Source organism: Hippoglossus stenolepis, chromosome 2 (genome assembly GCF_022539355.2).
Source record: "Hippoglossus stenolepis isolate QCI-W04-F060 chromosome 2, HSTE1.2, whole genome shotgun sequence".
Classification (NCBI taxonomy): Eukaryota; Metazoa; Chordata; class Actinopteri; order Pleuronectiformes; family Pleuronectidae; genus Hippoglossus; species Hippoglossus stenolepis.
Window position 1 is genome coordinate 24,498,979 of NC_061484.1, and position 17,125 is coordinate 24,516,103.

General features: G+C 47.2%; 2 protein-coding genes across 3 annotated transcripts; both read left to right on the top strand.

The window, feature by feature from the left end:
* The first annotated feature begins 75 nt into the window (after positions 1-75).
* Positions 76-8,843, top strand: si:ch211-14k19.8 (mucin-5AC). 2 transcript variants are annotated; one of them, XM_035144803.2, is made up of 11 exons: positions 76-560; positions 1,069-1,437; positions 1,798-3,636; positions 3,709-3,797; positions 3,902-3,960; positions 4,811-4,974; positions 5,843-6,008; positions 6,117-6,308; positions 7,969-8,190; positions 8,418-8,577; positions 8,666-8,843. In XM_035144803.2, exons 1-11 carry the CDS (start codon positions 518-520, stop codon positions 8,741-8,743), a joined length of 3,381 nt encoding a protein of 1,126 aa, XP_035000694.1. In that variant the 5' UTR covers positions 76-517; the 3' UTR covers positions 8,744-8,843. The 2 variants fall into 2 exon arrangements, with proteins under 2 accessions (XP_035000694.1, XP_035000695.1); XM_035144804.2 differs by having other exon boundaries at positions 78-560; positions 8,669-8,843.
* A 3,516-nt stretch (positions 8,844-12,359) lies between these two features.
* actb1 (actin, beta 1) lies at positions 12,360-16,004 on the top strand. The gene is made up of 7 exons (XM_035173131.2): positions 12,360-12,495; positions 13,360-13,485; positions 13,575-13,814; positions 14,305-14,551; positions 14,644-14,835; positions 14,940-15,121; positions 15,326-16,004. Exons 2-7 carry the CDS (start codon positions 13,363-13,365, stop codon positions 15,467-15,469), a joined length of 1,128 nt encoding a protein of 375 aa, XP_035029022.1. The 5' UTR covers positions 12,360-12,495; positions 13,360-13,362; the 3' UTR covers positions 15,470-16,004.
* The last annotated feature ends 1,121 nt before the right edge of the window (positions 16,005-17,125 follow it).

Below are 17,125 nucleotides of genomic sequence, written 5' to 3' on the forward strand. Positions count from 1 at the left end.
GTCTCCCCCTGGACAGTTTGATCCGGCCATGTCACTTGGTGGAGTGTCAGAGTGGCTAATGAACCGCCCCCGTCCTCGTCTCCGTCCCTCCTGTGGGTTATGGTTTTCCTGTGACACGTAAACGCTGTGCGTAAAGACGCATCTCCCGCAGCGCGCACCGGATTCCTCCCTTTGAATCCTCGGAGGTGCGGACAGTTTCAAACGGCCTGGAGCCTGGAGGCCGTGTCGAGGCCGAGGAAAGCTGTCTCCTCTGCCGCCTCCTACCCCCCCACACCCTGCGGGACGCGCTGCCTCACACACGTGCGGCTCATTACGCAGAGCTGACAGCGCCGAGGCTTCCGCTCCGAGGAGACGATGGAGGAGGGAAGTTCCTGACGCCTCTCCGCTTCAGTCTGGTCAGAAGTGCAGATCCGTCTGTCGCCGGTCGCCCGTGTGCTCACGTCGGAAAACTCCGCAAATCTCCGCATGGTGTTAGGATTAAACTGGTGTCCGACTCTGAAATGTCTCAGGATTGGAAATGCTGCTCCACGCCTGCCTGTTGCTTTTTATTATCACAACAGGTAACGACATCTGACTGTCACTGCACCACACAGCCTACACGCTGTTGTTAAATTAACTTACTTTTTATTGGATTTAATGTTTGTCTGAAACTGCTCTTCTAGTATTTGGTACTTTAAAGTCACCACAGTGCTGCTTTGTGGGGGTTTCTGTGTAGAAGGTCAAGTTCTGTGGTAAAACTCAGTGTTTTAAATCAGATAATAAAAGACAAAAGAAAGAAAGGAGAACTACTTAAAACCCTTTGGTTTCATTTCTGTTTCTTATTTGTATCTTTGCAGATCGCTGACTAATGTGCAATCCTGTTACACTGTTATGTTAAACCTGTATATTTTATTTTTATTGCAATTAATACTTGTATATTTCCTTAAGCTTATATTGCATGAGAATGACATTATCCTATCTTAGATAATCCTCAAATTAATTAATCTCAGGATGAACTTTACACATCTTGTGTCCCATAAATGTTTAAATAATTAAACTGGGTGACATATACCTTTTCTTTCTCCTCAGATAAAACATTGGCCTTGTCGCCCCAGCGCTGTGGTGGAGAAGCCAGCCTGGACCAAGGGCCCGTTGGCCGCCTTAGTCTCACTGTACCTGGAATTATTAGTGACTCCCACGGGCTCAACTCCTTGAACCAGCTTTCACTTTGCACCTGGATGATACGCATTCCTCCGGGTAGGACGTTACTTTTGAAGGTAGCAGGGTTGGAAGGTGACTCGAGCGTTTCGGTTCGCTGTGTTTGGAACAAGAAAGCTCACGATCAGGTCCTGGAGAGCACGGGGACGGCTCGGCTCTCTGGCTGTGACGGAAACAAAGCCGCCCTCACTTGGACGGGAGCAGGAACCTCCTCCGATGTAATTCAGCTGTCCTATTATGGTGAGAAACTGTTTACACAATAACCCAGTTTGCCTTATTGAGTCAGTGTGGCCCCACTTGCCTGCCCTTGCACCCCGATCACGAGAGTTTGATCTAATTGTCGTAATGACATTTTGAAGAGACTTGTTTTGGAGCTACTGGCCTTTGCTGGAAAAAAAGAGGAATGTTGTGGTTCCTCCTGTGGAAATGTATTGTTCAAAATGTGCTGCGAGCTGTAAATCTGTCAGTCGGAAAGTTCTTATCACGCTCGCTGTGGTGTGAGAGAGAGAGAGAGTGATGTTGTTTTGGTTTCCAGTCTGCCTCTGCTCACTCTGGCCCCCTCTCTGTAATTTTTTTTTTTGTTTGTTCCTGGTTATCCAGTCCAGGAAGATGAGAGGAATTCCTCGGAGGACCACACCAGCCCACATTCAGACGGAGACCTCCTACCCTGGTCTCCGACAGGAACCAGCTTTACAAGTCGTGTTAGTGAAAAGGCGGTAAGAGGGACAGAGGGCGTCAGAGGTCACCGCTACGACGTTCTGGAGTGGAGTCCTGGGCCTCGGCCCGTGTCTGGTCCCTCCTCCCAGGGCAAGGGGCTGCTGCACCCCACGTCACCCCTGCAGGGACTCAGTGTGGCTCGGACGGGAACTCTCCCTCTTCCTGAGGAAAGACCGAACAATGGAGCGGATACATCTGGAGCCGCTCACCGCTCCGATGGGCCCATATCTGCGACACACCCCTATTTTCGCCACACAGACGCATCAAACACGGAAACAAACCCCAGCAACGAGCACGTTAGAACTCCGACCGATGCAACAGCCAGGCGCTCCAACACCTTACTTGGCACAGGCACATACAAATACACAACTAGTCTCGCACCTAAACACTCAGGTAAACATAAAACCACACAAGCTCACACCTCTCGATCCGGCTTCAACCATTTCCCGTCTCTCACTTCTTCTTTCCCTGAGCTACGGTCACTGACAACCTGGGAGAGTGCCACCGTCCCTGTCCCACGTGGTGCAGCAGTTAGTGGGACACCTGGAGAGATTCGGCCCCATTCCTGGAGAAGCCAGAGAAGCACAGACGGAATTAACTCCGACCAGACGTCCGGCATCACCTCGGACCCTTTAGAATCACCCACCGAACCGCCGCGGGATGACGCAAGCAGTGCACATACTTATAACGAACCCACGGGATCGTCCACATCCTCGCGGGCGCACGCTGAGACTCATCAGTCATCCGCCACCCACATCACAGAGTCGGACGCCGCCGTTGGCTCTGTGGCGGCAGGGTCATTCCAGTCCAACACAAGTCGAGGGGGCTCGTTTGAATCCGCCACGTCTGACGTTTCCAGTGGAGCTGCTGCGTTCGAGCCCTCTGAGAAATTGGACAACGCGGTGAAGCTTCACATTTCCTCCACACAGAGTGAAACCAACTCTCCACAAAGCACAGAAGGCCTCACGCACTCTCCTCACACGCCCTCTGCATTCACACAGACACTCACAGGAACAGACAGCACACGGACAAATGTCACCGATGCAAACACAGTTCCCTCCTTTACCGAGGCCGAAGACGACACTGCGAGTCAAAACTCAGCCGCCACCGAAACCACCACTGAAACGTTTACACTGCGTCCCACTGACACACTCCCACAAGAAAACTCCCCCACAGATTCACCTGTTCCTCCTCTGCAGACCAGCACGTTCCCACATCAATCTGCATCTTCGTACACGCATACCACGATTTCTGGAAGTTCTCACGCAACTCGCACGCCCACGTCTCTCACCTCTGTCACTACGCCCACCGCGCACGCCGATGACGAAACCGAGCCTACATCCTCACAAGCATCGACAATCAACTTTACACCCTCACACACACCTTTGCTGTCCTCCACTCACATCCCTGCTACGCATAAACAGCCCCACGGCTCCATTACTACTGCACAGTCGACTCTGTCCTCGCTCACCACTGCAAATTCAGATTACAGAGAAGTAGAAGTACAAGCAGAGGATGGGACCATGCAGCCGTTTCCCAGCAGCACAACCACACACACTCCCACAGCTGGAACACCGTGGCGACCTCCACCACGGACAACCCAGTATCCCAGTCAGGAGACCACCACCACGTCTGCCTTGACCTCCGCACCCACCTGGAGCTCCTCGACTAGTCCGACGCCCAAGTTCTACATTGTTCCAGACCAGCCTGCAACTGTGAAAGGTAATGTTTTTCTTTGTGTTCTTCACAAAATCCAGGCCTGTTGTAATGGATTTATTTGCTTGTTCCGTACAGGGGAGTCAATCGAGCTGCTGCTTCAGATGATTGTAGAAGAGTCCAGATCTGCTGCCCCCGCTGGTTTGGAGGAAGACACCACTGCCTGGGTGAGGGGCTGTGTAGACCCACACACACACACTGGCATGCAGAATCCTACTAATATACAGCTTTATGTAGTGTGACTAAAGTTCCTACTCCCTGTTTCTTTCAGATTGAGCCATATCTACAGAAAGCTCCAGGGTTCAGCAGGCTGCTGGGAGTTTGGAGCAGGTGAGGTGGTGCAGAGCCAAAGTGTGTCCCTCTCACGTGTTGCTTTTAAATTCAAGTTACGGAATTCAGCATTGGATTCTCTGAAAAATACTTGTGCTTGGCTCTGGGGTTGTCGATCCACCTCTTTGACCCAGGTGGAAATATCTCAACCGAACACTGGATCGAGTTTGTGAGTTCTGTGACATGTTCATGGTGCCAGGAGGACGAATCAGAAGCCGTTTTCAGACACCGTCTCCTGAAAAATGTCTGGAAATTTGTGCCCCGACATTTTTCAGAGTGTGCATATGAAGAACGTCGTAGAATGTCCGAGTCAGACACTTTGTCCGGAACAGTCAGGCGAGGGGACCACGCAGGAGGCAGGACCTGACGTATAAAGACGCCAGCATCAGCCCTTATCGTGCTCGATTCTTGTTGTCTTCACAAGTTGACATCTTCATCGGTGTCTTCTACATATATGGCTCTTCTTTTTCATCTTAAGATATTTGTGTTCTTCTAGTTTTGCGTCCGTAGCGTGTCTGAAACCTCATCAACACGCCCACTCGCTCACTGTAAAATTTCCAGACACTTTCCGGACGTATTCTCACCTGGACTCACTGACATTTTTCCGGGGGCCTGGCAGGAAAAGGTCTGAAAATGTCTTGAGCACCTGACTTGGACATTTACGTTCTCACACACAGACCCTACGGACACTTTCAGGAAAATGTCCGGACTTCAGTGCATGTCTATGGCAGCTGTCAGCAGGTCAAACTTATCACAAAATTCTGTGAATGAATGAGTGATGAATTGAATTGGCACAAAATGTGCTTGGCGGCTGCTGGCGGGTGAATGTACCGTTCTGCTGTCGTTCCAGTGGTCACGCGGTGCAGAGTTTGGTGGAGTTTAAAACCAGCGGAGCTCTGCAGTGGCTCGGGGAGACGGGCCCCACGTCGCTGCTGGAGCGGACGGGACTCGCTCAGGCTGCTCGTGAGGGGAGGTGGTTCAGATCGTCCAGGATCACCAACGTCACACTGGGAGGTGAGACCCTGCTGAGGCGCCTGCTTACTTCTATTACAGCTTCTTTTGGGGCAACCTGGCTAGTGAGGGATTTACTGTAGGTTGAATCCAGACAGAGATGTTTGCTTCATGCATTTCTCCACCTCTCTTCCCTGATTTCCTTTCATTTATCTAGTGACCGAACATACTTAAACTGCCAGGTTAGCTCTTAACCACAGTGGTTTCATTTACCTGGGAGGAAATTCCATTCTTAACCCGCTTACTCAATAAACCCAGTTACAGGAAAACTAATGTAGACGTCATAACAATGTTAGATTGACTCACTTAATCTCATCATCCAATTGTGATAAATCTGATGAGTAATCTTGGCTTCCTCTGACATTAAACTATTACTATGGAATGTGTTCATCGTGCTCCTTTCACTTTCTGTGTTTGCCGTGTGCACATTCACAATAACTCAAGGGGCGGGTCTGCATTCTGATGTTGTCAGAACACGTGACGTGAGGAGTAAACCATCCTCAGTCATTTCTTTTAGTGTTTACTGGTGGATTCATAGGTTGGAAGATAGAATTACTGTCACGTGTGGTTGCAAGTTCTCACAGCATTTTACTAAAAAGACGTCCAAAACCTGTATTCATTATTTTATTTACTTATTTCCTGGAACACATGCCCCATCATCTGCAATGTGTTTTAACATCGACATGCAAGCAGACATATTTAAAGGGTTATGTCGATACTATTATCAATATATGCTTCTGTGCAGTCAACACATATTGATTAGGGTTAGAGGGGCAGAGAACCACAGACAGACAGGAAGGGGACATCGCAAACACAGAATTGAAAACATAGAATGAAACGGACCTTTTCCTTTGACCCCTCTGCCCTCCAGGTCTGCAGGGGGACGTGTGTGACTGGTTGCTGCAGTGCCCCTCAGGCTACAGATGTGTGTACCAGCCCGGCATTGCAAACTATAACTGTTCCTCTGTCTGTCGCTTTGACCACTGCCACAACCACGGCATCTGCACGCACCATCCAGGACAACTTCCAGTGTGCCGGTGAGAACACAACACACACACACACATGCATACAGGGGTGCACTTACTTGTACACTAGTGAACCATCTAAGAAATGTCTGTGCGTGTATCTGTGTTTCTGTGGATTAGCTGCCTGGTAGGAGAGGACTTCTGGTACATGGGTCAGCGGTGCGACGTGAGGATGACTCGAGCGCGCCTCGTGGGCGCATGTCTTGCCGTCCTGCTCATCATGGTGACAGTCATCAGCGTTTTGGCCTTTTTGGCAGTGCGGCGCTACCGAGCCATTCTGATCCAGGCCAAAGTCGACCAGACCCGCAGCAGGTACACACTCGCTCACAGATGTGTACATGTACATATTATAACAACACTCAAGAACAACATTTGTCATGTGTTTGATAACATTTGCAGACATCATTACCGGAAATGAAATTCTTCCAACATGCAACCTACAATACAAAGATTAATATATACAATGGGTAATATTTCACACAGGGTTTCACATGTATGATGTAAAGCCAATGAGGGTTGAAAAGGCCTACATTTATTTATTTATTGGTACTTACTTGTCCAAGTACTAAATAACAATCATTTCTGTTCAGGTAAGCAGTATAAAATAGGTGGATTTAAAAGAAGTTCCTTGAAGTCTTTGTTAAAAGGTTTCAAACCTTTGACCTTATGATTGACCCAATAAGAGCTGATGAGCTTCCTAGATCCAGTTGCACCTGCTGCAGGTCTGATGGTTCTGATTAAAGCATTGAAAATCCTCCTCCGAGCATAAAACACTGTTACAAAAACCCCACTTTTAGTTTATTAGTGCACAATTCTTCCCAACATACCACAGAATTAATACAAAAACAGAGCAGTGCAATGTTTTTTTTAAGTATCGATATAACACACATCTTAACAAATATGGTAAAAATAATTATGCATTTTACAAAACATGGCTTCAAATGACTTGTGGGAGATCGTGTGTTTCATCCAGGAAGGTAAAACCACAGAGATGGTGCATGTACAGTAGATGTAATTACATCAAAGTCCACTAGGTGTCATAGTCTTGCTGTCGAAAACTCTCACTGAAGATGAGAGCTGAGCTGATCAGCTATGCGATGGAGTGAAAAGGACTCTTCACGTCTCGAAAGCCATTAATAAATGAAACCATCTGAAAAGAAAGAAAAAAAGCAGATGTCTGTCGGAGGACTTTAATAATCAAGATCAATCATTTCATTCTGACCTGTCTGTCACTAACCGCCCTGCCGGCCTGCGCTCACCCACATGACCAAAGGGCGGCTGCTGGTGAGGGGAATGTTTCCTTGGCACTCTTTAGGGACAGTGATACCCAACATTTGTCAGTTGAATGCCGCAGCGTATCTGGATGTGCACCAGTTATCAGATGTTAACCAGTTATCAGATATGAATCCAGTTGTACACCTCTGGAATGTGGTGGAACAGGATATTGACAGTGTAAACGTGCAGCTGAGAAATTTATGTTGTGCAGTTATGATCAAGTTTCCTCGGACATCTTGTGGAATCCATGTCACAAGGAAGTTAGGCTTTTTACGCAGGCCCTGCCCAGTAAGTATAGTGTACTTATAAAGTGCTGGTTGAGTACATACAATACTCTCATATCTTCATTGCCCGTGAATCTTTCTTCACTGATCTTGAACAATATTGACAAAGAACACTTTAATTGATGGGGTAAAATGGGGTGAAACGTCGTGATTGACAGTTGAGACTGACAGGAATCGATTAATCAAGAGCTTGATTGAATTTAAAGGAACTATGGTGCGTGGGTACACATTCTACTGAGGGCCCTTCTAGTTGAGGATAGTTCTTTATGACTCTGGCTGTATGTCGTCAGGCTGCAGAATGATTATGGGATAATTCAGATCCCTCCCTTTAATACACAGCCAGTTATTTCAACTATAATCTAGATATTGTGAGTCTTTAATATTCAACCCTCATTATGATCTGCTGTGTTTAGTTATCGCAGGTTCAACCACTTTGATGAGCTGTCGGGTCGGTTCTGGTTGCGCTCGTGGGCGGGATCTGCGGACTCGATGGACAATCCTGCGTTCACGCGGTCCGATGAGTTACTGCACCTCCGGGCGCTCGACCGCCCCTGCTGCTACCATGACGACACGCTGTCACTGGCTTCCACCTGCCCCAGCCACGGAACACGCATCAATACCATTTACCCACACAGGTACACAACGCACTGACTTACACACAAACACACACACACACATTCAGTATTACACATAAAAAACGTCCAATGTAGGAGACATTATATCAGAATAATCACTAATGACAATCCTTTCTCTCTCCTGATCTTTATCTTATGTTACTCTTGATAAAAATGTAAATGTGTAAACGTATTGATGCTCATTCAGACACTGTCATCCAACCTCTGGCTCTGTGTATCACCTGCAGCTCCCAGTATGCTTGGAGGGGGAGTGAAATGAGTATGGGAGAAGGTGTGTTGGACTCGGGAAAGGCCAGTGACCTCTCCATCTGTAGCTGGCCTGTGGAACCCATCCACTGGACTCCACTCCCACTCCTGCAGCAGCTGGCCTCCCACAGGACGCCCACGGTGAGCGCTGGGTTTCATGTGTGCGCTCGAAAGGGATGTAATTGGTTTCATTATGTGATTATGTGGTGTTGTTGTTCCCGTGTGAAAGCAGGTGCGGGTTTCCAGGCCACGGTCGTACTGTGAAGGCATGGAGCTGGTAGACCTGGGGAAGAGCTGGACTGCCTGACTACACGTGGAGAATCTGTCCGGACACTGGTATCTGCAGCTCATTTTGATATCCTACTGCTCAAATGTTCTTTTGTAATAAAAAAATTGTGAAACAACAAGAGTAAATGTGTATGTGTATATTTTTTAATTAAATATTTTGTATATGTTTCTGAAAATTGGGATACACAGACATATGGAGGCTGGAAACTGGGGAAATCTTCTGAATTTACCTGAATGTTGAAGAATTCCTGTAAGATACAATCATCCGTCCACTATCCAGCTTTATTCATTAATCCATGAACTATTCCCTGGGAAAACAGCAAATTTTGATAAAAATCTCACAAAATTAAAGAAAATCCTGGATCTGGATCCACACCAAGAGTTTATGGATCTTTTGACCAAGTCTCATTCTAATTCGTCCAGGAGGTTTTGCCTAATCTTGCTTAAAACAAACAAGCATGCAAACCAACCGACAGAAATGGACAGGGTTGAAAAGATCATCTCCCTGGCAGAGGTAATAAAGAAAACCAATTCAAATTTAATTGTCTGAGAATAATGCAAGCTTTAGGCCTGTGGGATCAATGTCTTTTGTTCTCTCCACAATTTCTCGGAGAAGTTCCAGTCAGAACTAGATCACAAGCAAAGCAGACGACTGTCCAGTGGTCTCAGACCCCCGGGAGTCCCTGAGGCCCTGGTTGTTGTTTGTACACAATTTGAGTGGACGTTACTCATGGGCCCTGTTTTACAGAGGGGCCCAGTGTTAAATTCTACTTATGAGAGTTTATTGAATGTCCAAAAGCAAGTCGTCCGCCCCTGAAACCCCCCGAACAGGTTAATCATTGTTCAGGAAAACTCACATTTTTAACCACATGCTGCTTGGGCGTGTTTATATTGGACTGAAACGGTCACAGCAAATGATCTGAGAGGCAAGGGGGGGGTCATGTGGTTACAGACAGTCAGAGCTGTATCTGGGAATAATCCACAGAATCGCACACTGTGCACAGACCTGACAATTGGTTGGAGAATTGAGGTATATTTTTTGACACAGGATTTCCTCTGTACAAATTACTGTCTTGTAATATTACATTACCGACAGCATTGCACATATCATCCTTCCTTCCCCTCTTCCTCTCTCTCGCCACACCTCCTCTCGATGTCTGTGTATGAAACTCGACAGGAATGCGATGCCTTAACTGACTGAGAAAGACCGGTAGGGAGCGAAACGGGCAAATATGTGCACTGACCTCACACTGCACTCCTATAACTGTCCCTATCCTGGGAAAACCAAGAGAGGAGATGTTGATTCAGGGGCGAGGAGCAATGTGGCAAATAAATGAAACAAAGTGAATGTGATTGAAAGAGAACGAGAGAGAGCTGGAGATAGGAAGATGGATGAGAGGAAAGTGGACTAAAGCTACCTGCTAGCTTCTTCCATATACGGTCTGAGTCAGAGCCGAGAGCCAGGCCTGTGAGATTCTCTCTGACTGTGCTAGTGAGCAATGCAGGGAGGGAGCTCGCGCGTGTGTGTGTGTGTGAGAGAGAGAATGTGTGTGTGTGTGTGTGTGTGTGTGTTAGTGTGTGAGAGAATGTGTGTGTGTGTGTGTGTGTTGTAATGCATGCATGACTCAGGCACGCTGACAAGTTTTGAAACATCTTGAGCAATGGTATGAGTGTGCAGAGGAAACAATGGGGACTTATTGTCAGGGAGGAGTTGGTGAGAATAAAGTTTGAAAAAAAAAGAAAGAATAAATTAATTTAAACATAAATCTGTGTGTGAGTTAAGAATGCAAAAAAAAAAAAGAAGCACATTAATTCCCGTAAACACACACACACACACCGACACACCCACACCCACCCATCACACTCACACACCCTTTAAAAGGGAGATTCATTCATTTCCTCAGAATGGTCACATGACCTGAGCAGTGCATTCTCTCCCCCCATGTGACTTGCTCCAATATCTCCTTATATGGACGTCATCCAAAGGAACTCTTAAAGGGATGGTTGTCCTGCTTGGTGTGCGTGTGTGCGTGTGTGTGTGTGTGTGTGTGTGTGCGATCCTGCCTGTCTGAAAAGCCAGTCTTATCAGCCTCTTCTCTGCTGTCCTTAGCTGCTCCACACCTAAGGACATATGTGCATGTGCACCATAGGTCTGTGTGGTCACTTCCTGCGTGCACCTGCACTATTGAGGCTCCGGGAAGCCGACTTCCTGTCTCTTTTTGGCGATCCAGCTCCCACATATATCCTTATTAGGAGCACGTAGAGCCAGTGAGAATTCCTGGTGTAAGTTTATGATTCTTTGTCCGGTGCCCTTATTGAGTCGAAGCAGCGCCCCGACCCACCCTCTGAGTCTCCGGCCAAATTCTAACGTTGGCTTTGCACCGAGAGTCTCCCGAAGAAGTGCGCGTCCTTAAGGGTTAACGGAAACATCTTAACAAATTTCTCAGGTTGGAGAGATTCTGTGCGTGGAGTTGTGTGGCATATGTGGGTGTGGGCAGGCGCGTACGTATATGATGATGTATCAGGTAGATGAGTCACATTTGGGTACAACGCTGTCACAACAGGCCTCAGTTTTATTTCGACACCAATTAGAAGTGTGAGGAAGTTGTGACACACCTTTTTGTTACAGGTCAAGTGAGGTTAATCTGACCCCCCCACTCACTCACTTTAACATAATCAGATAGGTGATGAGAGATAAGAGATTCACACCCACTCAAATGTTTGCTGTAAACATATCTCAGCTTGACCACACATGTCACTGTCAACGCGCTCTGTGTGTGTGTAAGTGTGTGTGTGTGTGTGTGTGTGTGTGCGCCAAGGGCAGAGGTGTCAGTTGAGGTGTTAACGCTGCTGTCAGTGCCCCTGAGATTATCACCCCATGTCCTGGCTTCACCTGCCAAAAGTGTCTGTGATGAATAAATGAATTTGCACCTTGCAGCAAATGCATGACGAGGGGTTGAGTCTTGAACCAGTTGATTTTCTGAATCCCCTTCCTCCATGAACAGTGGACATGTTTGTCCCTGTTGTGCACTTTGATCATCGTCCAATGCACAGAAAGAAGACCAGAAGAAATTAGCGTGGGCTTATCGTATCAAATACAAATAAAAAACAATAACTTTATTATTTGCATAGGACACCTTTAAAACAGCAAAACCAAAACATCAAAGGCACTAAGTTAAATACCACAGTGTCATTTCAAAATCAAAGACATTGGACAAATAGAATAAAAAAATGGAGGCTCCTTCCCAGTATGGTGTCAGGGATTAAAACTAATACCAGTGAATTAGTATCAGCTCAACCAGAAAACCACAGACTTCTTACAGACATATTTATTCTTGCTCAAGGGCCATGTTGTGTTCTGAGTTCTGCTCGCCTCGCCCACATGTGTCACACACACACTTAGTCGCCATTAGTAATCGAATTAATCGCGAACAAACAGAAAGAATCGATCGATCACCGAACACGCCCCGTATCGATCGGTGTTTGATAGTAAAGTAGAGGCTCTACTTTTCACGCCAGCCCGTCCCGTCGGCGCGCAGGGCGGTCGTCATCCGCATTTACGCCACGCCCAGCGGACGCGGCGGGACCAATGGGAGGCCGCCGTGCGGAAAGTTCTCCTTTTATGGCGCGGGGCTGCAGCACGAGCGCTGATAAAGCGAAGCGGCTCCTCGGCCTCCGTCGCAGTCGAGATCAGACATTACACGGAGCCGCATCTTTTAGCGCTTTCCCGCACAGACCTGCTCCAGAACCCGCAAACCAACCCGCACACAGGTAAGACCCCCGCACACACCGACACGGAGGCTGCTCTGATTAATGTGTAGTTTAAATGTGCTTGTTTGAGCTGCGTTCATTCATGCCGAGAAGTTATGATGCGTTTTCTGTGCGACTCGTCAACTTTTAAAATCCACCTCGTTCATTCATTCATGTTGTTGTGTTCCTGCTCCGTCGCTCCACCGTTTCTTTATTAGTTTAAAGGGTTCGCGGTGTGATTGTGTGTTTGAACCGGGGGCTGGTGCGGGTTTAACCCGGGTGCTCCCGAGCTGTCACCGCAGAACAGATCACACTGACCCGTGTAAGAAGATGCTCTGGCACGGGCTACACACACACACACACACACACAGGGAGAGAGAGAGAAGGATGAAGGGAGATTAGTCGGATTAAAGTTAAAACCACTTAAACGGTAGGTGGAAGCGTAACAAGAGGTTATGGTGACATTGGCATAAAACGAGAATGTCAGTCAAACCTCTCTAACCAAATAACCCTTATGGTAACGACATGACTGTTTCTGATGGAAGTTCATTCATCGCAACCGTCAGTGGTTGGTCGGTCGGTCGTGAAAGGGAGTGGCCGGGCGGTCGGTGTTAGGACACGGGGCGGTTTCACTGGGGGGGCCACCGCCTCTCCAGCTGCCCCTTGTTTTTCCTTATATGGCCATGACCAGACCGAGGGAGAATCAGCCTTTTGTCTCTCGGCTCTGGATCCGAGCTGGAGCCTGCGCCACTGCGACATCCAGCGTCCACTCCCCCCAACGGCAGGGGTTCAAACCGGTTTGCCAGATGTGAGGCGTCACTGTCACAGAGCATCAGTGTTTAACAATCCCCTCCTCTGTCTCCCTCCTCCTCCTCCTCTGTTCAGAAAATGGAAGAAGAAATCGCCGCCCTCGTCGTGGACAATGGCTCCGGTATGTGCAAAGCTGGCTTTGCAGGAGACGACGCTCCCCGCGCCGTGTTCCCCTCCATTGTTGGCCGTCCCAGGCATCAGGTACACAGCTTCCCCTGAACACAATACAAATCCAAAACCTTGAATAACCTACAATTTTGTACGTACTCACACTCTTCTTTGCTTCCCAGGGTGTGATGGTTGGAATGGGCCAGAAAGACAGCTATGTTGGTGATGAGGCACAGAGCAAAAGGGGAATCCTGACCCTGAAGTACCCCATTGAGCACGGTATCGTCACCAACTGGGACGACATGGAGAAGATCTGGCATCACACCTTCTACAACGAGCTGAGAGTTGCCCCAGAGGAGCACCCAGTCCTGCTCACAGAGGCCCCCCTGAACCCCAAAGCCAACAGGGAAAAGATGACCCAGGTAACATTGGCTTGATGCACTCAGCTCAGCTGCAGGGCCGAACAATGGGAAACCATGTTGTCGCCCAGCAGTTTCTTCTTCTTCTTCTCAATCCATTTCCTTCCTTGCTGCTCCTTCAATCTCCAGGTTTCTTCCTTCCTGTGCTGATCTTTTCACATCTGCGGATGCTTCAGGTCTTTATCTCTCTGCTTCAGGAATGACAATCTGCAGCATGGTCACTGCTGTGTTTCAGATTAGGGCTTGTGTTGAAATATATGATAATCATCTAACCACACTCTGGTGACTGCATGATGCAACAGATGGTAGAGCGGGTTGTGGCACTCCATCTTGTACAGTTAACATGATCAAACTAACGGGTTATGAGTGGTGTTAATATTCAAAACCCAACGGCTCCTGTTCTGTGCCCTTGATCTGACTACACTAACCAATACCAGTTTACTTTTACTCAGTTCATTGACTCATCCTTTTTTCCTTTCTCCCTCTCCTCCAGATCATGTTTGAGACCTTCAACACTCCTGCCATGTACGTGGCCATCCAGGCTGTGCTGTCCCTGTACGCCTCCGGTCGTACCACTGGTATCGTCATGGACTCTGGAGATGGTGTCACCCACACAGTGCCCATCTACGAGGGCTACGCCCTGCCCCACGCCATCCTCAGGTTGGACCTCGCTGGCAGGGACCTGACAGACTACCTCATGAAGATCCTGACGGAGAGGGGCTACAGCTTCACCACCACAGGTGAGCAGCGCACACAATGCTTTCAAAGCAAGCTGATATTTAAAGCTAAAGAAACAAATCATGATGATGATTATCTTTTTCTTCTCTCTCAGCCGAGCGTGAGATTGTGCGTGACATCAAAGAGAAGCTGTGTTACGTTGCTCTGGACTTTGAGCAGGAAATGGGAACTGCTGCCTCCTCTTCATCCCTGGAGAAGAGCTACGAGCTGCCCGACGGACAGGTCATCACCATTGGAAACGAGCGGTTCCGTTGTCCCGAGGCCCTCTTCCAGCCGTCATTCCTTGGTAATTAACATCATGACAATGCCACTTACAGTAGATGAGACTTGAATTTCAAACGCTGACACCATACATTTACCTCCGTTTGACTGAACGCCTTCTTTTCATAGGAATGGAATCTTGCGGTATCCATGAAACTACCTTCAACAGCATCATGAAGTGTGATGTGGACATCCGTAAGGACCTGTACGCCAACACTGTGATGTCTGGAGGAACCACCATGTACCCTGGCATTGCTGACCGCATGCAGAAGGAAATCACCTCCTTGGCTCCCACCACCATGAAGATCAAGGTAAAACTCGTTGCTGGTGCACATCCCCCGAGGCAATGATGCTGAAGGCTCTTTACGCTCTACTGCCCCTTAGTGGACAAACTGTGTAAATGCAGTATTCAATGTCTTGCTTTCCCTTTTTTACCGTATTTAATTGTAGACTTAAATACTTACAGGAAGTACAATTATGGTATGTCTAACCTATTTATATTTTCTTCCCTGCAGATCATTGCTCCCCCAGAGAGGAAGTACTCTGTCTGGATCGGAGGCTCCATCCTGGCCTCTCTGTCCACCTTCCAGCAGATGTGGATCAGCAAGCAGGAGTATGATGAGTCCGGCCCCAGCATTGTCCACAGGAAGTGCTTCTAAACAGACAGTCCCCCCCACTCCTCCCCAAAACACACTGCTACAAACCCAAACGACGGGCTCTGCATACATGCCTACACCAACACACTGGTGTATGCTGAGCCCAAGACACCTCTTCCATTTCCCTCATCACTATGGCTATGGCACCATGCCCCCTGATGGGGAGAAACTCTGCTGGAAGTACAGAGCGTCCCAGGCGGTGTGAATGTGTGAGGAACATGATGTTCATTGTTGTGTTTGTGTAGGTCATTCCAGATGTCTGTGTTCACCATCTTATTTGCCTCTATGAAGGTTTATTCTCTGGTTGGGGCCGCTGCCCAGAAGGCCTGTAGTATTGCTTAATATGTAAATTATATAATCTGAAACTTGTTTTGATTTTTGTACTTTCAGCCTTAAACAATACTTGGTCCAGTTTGTGTTTGTCATTATGCAAAAGACAAAGCTTCTGCCTTGTATGGAGGTGTAAGGTTTGTGCATGGGGCTCCAAGCCTCTTGGTGTTCACAACAACCCAATAAAGCGCACATGTCTGAGATTCCAGTCTGTCTACTTGGTCTTCTTCACGTCACTACTCATGAATTAAATTAACTTTATTGTCCCATGTAACTGCACGGATGTTATAATCAAGGGTCGGCCCATAGACTCTATATCAAATTATTTTCTATTATGTTTTTCTGGGTATTAATGGCAGTTTTGTCTTACAACCATAACAATGGGGCTTTCATGGAAGAAATGACATCACAGTAGGTGATGTCACTGATGGCTGAACTCCAGTAGAGTTTCAGACCCTGTATTGTGCCTGCTGGCTCACTGTCAAGATGAGGACAACTGTAAAGAGAGCCAAGGGAAATACAAGGACAGCTGCGTATGTCACGTCAAAATGCACTAAGTCGTTTTCTTATTTAAATCTATCATTTAAATATTAAAGGCATCAGAGTATTTGAACTACTACAGAATTCCATAAATTCCTTGATTTCAAAATGTAATGAACCCATAACTTTCAATGTCAGCCAGGACATTTTAACCCTGGTATATTTTACCCATCCTGACCTTCAACATCTCATCTTAGTACAATGCCCTCACTACCAAACAAAACTCACCTATATAAATCAGGCCAGCAAAATACCTGGTTCACCCCAAACAGCCCTATCTGAACTGTGCACTCAGTGATCAGGAAAGCCATCCTGGACCCATCTCTCCCCCTCCACCAGTCCTTCCAGTTACTGCCATCAGGCAGATGTTACCAAGTCCCACTGGCCCTGAAAAACATCTGCCACAAATCTTTCATTCCCTCTGCAATAACCACTCAACAATTTAAAATGGACACTGCACTTCAACCTGTTTTTGACAGTTGCTGTTTCTAACAGCTCCTTATGTGTCTATTTTAGAAGTTGGTTTAGATGTGTTTTAAATTTAACTTGTGAGCATTCCTGAGCCATATTTTTAAATATGTACTGTGTTGTCAATTGTGAATTATGTTTTGAGCATGTCAAAGAGAATTTATGTCATTTGGATGGACAAAGTTGATCTATCTCTACCCTCAAGATACTACTGCAGTAGTAGTTTTAAATGTTTAAAAAAAAAAGTTTTAATTCAAAGAGTCAAAGAAAATTATTAACTGACTAATCACAGTTATTTGTAGAGCCCATATTCACAAATTA

What these genes read in the sequence shown, in the direction of transcription:
- si:ch211-14k19.8 (XM_035144803.2), top strand. Translation starts at nt 518, where the DNA reads ATGCTGCTCCACGCCTGCCTGTTGCTTTTTATTATCACAACAG. An exon ending in CACCAACGTCACACTGGGAG is followed by an intron (nt 4,975 to 5,842) that starts GTGAGACCCTGC and finishes TCTGCCCTCCAG; the next exon opens with GTCTGCAGGGGGACGTGTGT. An exon ending in CCTCCCACAGGACGCCCACG is followed by an intron (nt 8,578 to 8,665) that starts GTGAGCGCTGGG and finishes CCCGTGTGAAAG; the next exon opens with CAGGTGCGGGTTTCCAGGCC.
- actb1 (XM_035173131.2), top strand. Translation starts at nt 13,363, where the DNA reads ATGGAAGAAGAAATCGCCGCCCTCGTCGTGGACAATGGCTCCGGTATG. An exon ending in ACAGGGAAAAGATGACCCAG is followed by an intron (nt 13,815 to 14,304) that starts GTAACATTGGCT and finishes CCTCTCCTCCAG; the next exon opens with ATCATGTTTGAGACCTTCAA. An exon ending in CCACCACCATGAAGATCAAG is followed by an intron (nt 15,122 to 15,325) that starts GTAAAACTCGTT and finishes TCTTCCCTGCAG; the next exon opens with ATCATTGCTCCCCCAGAGAG.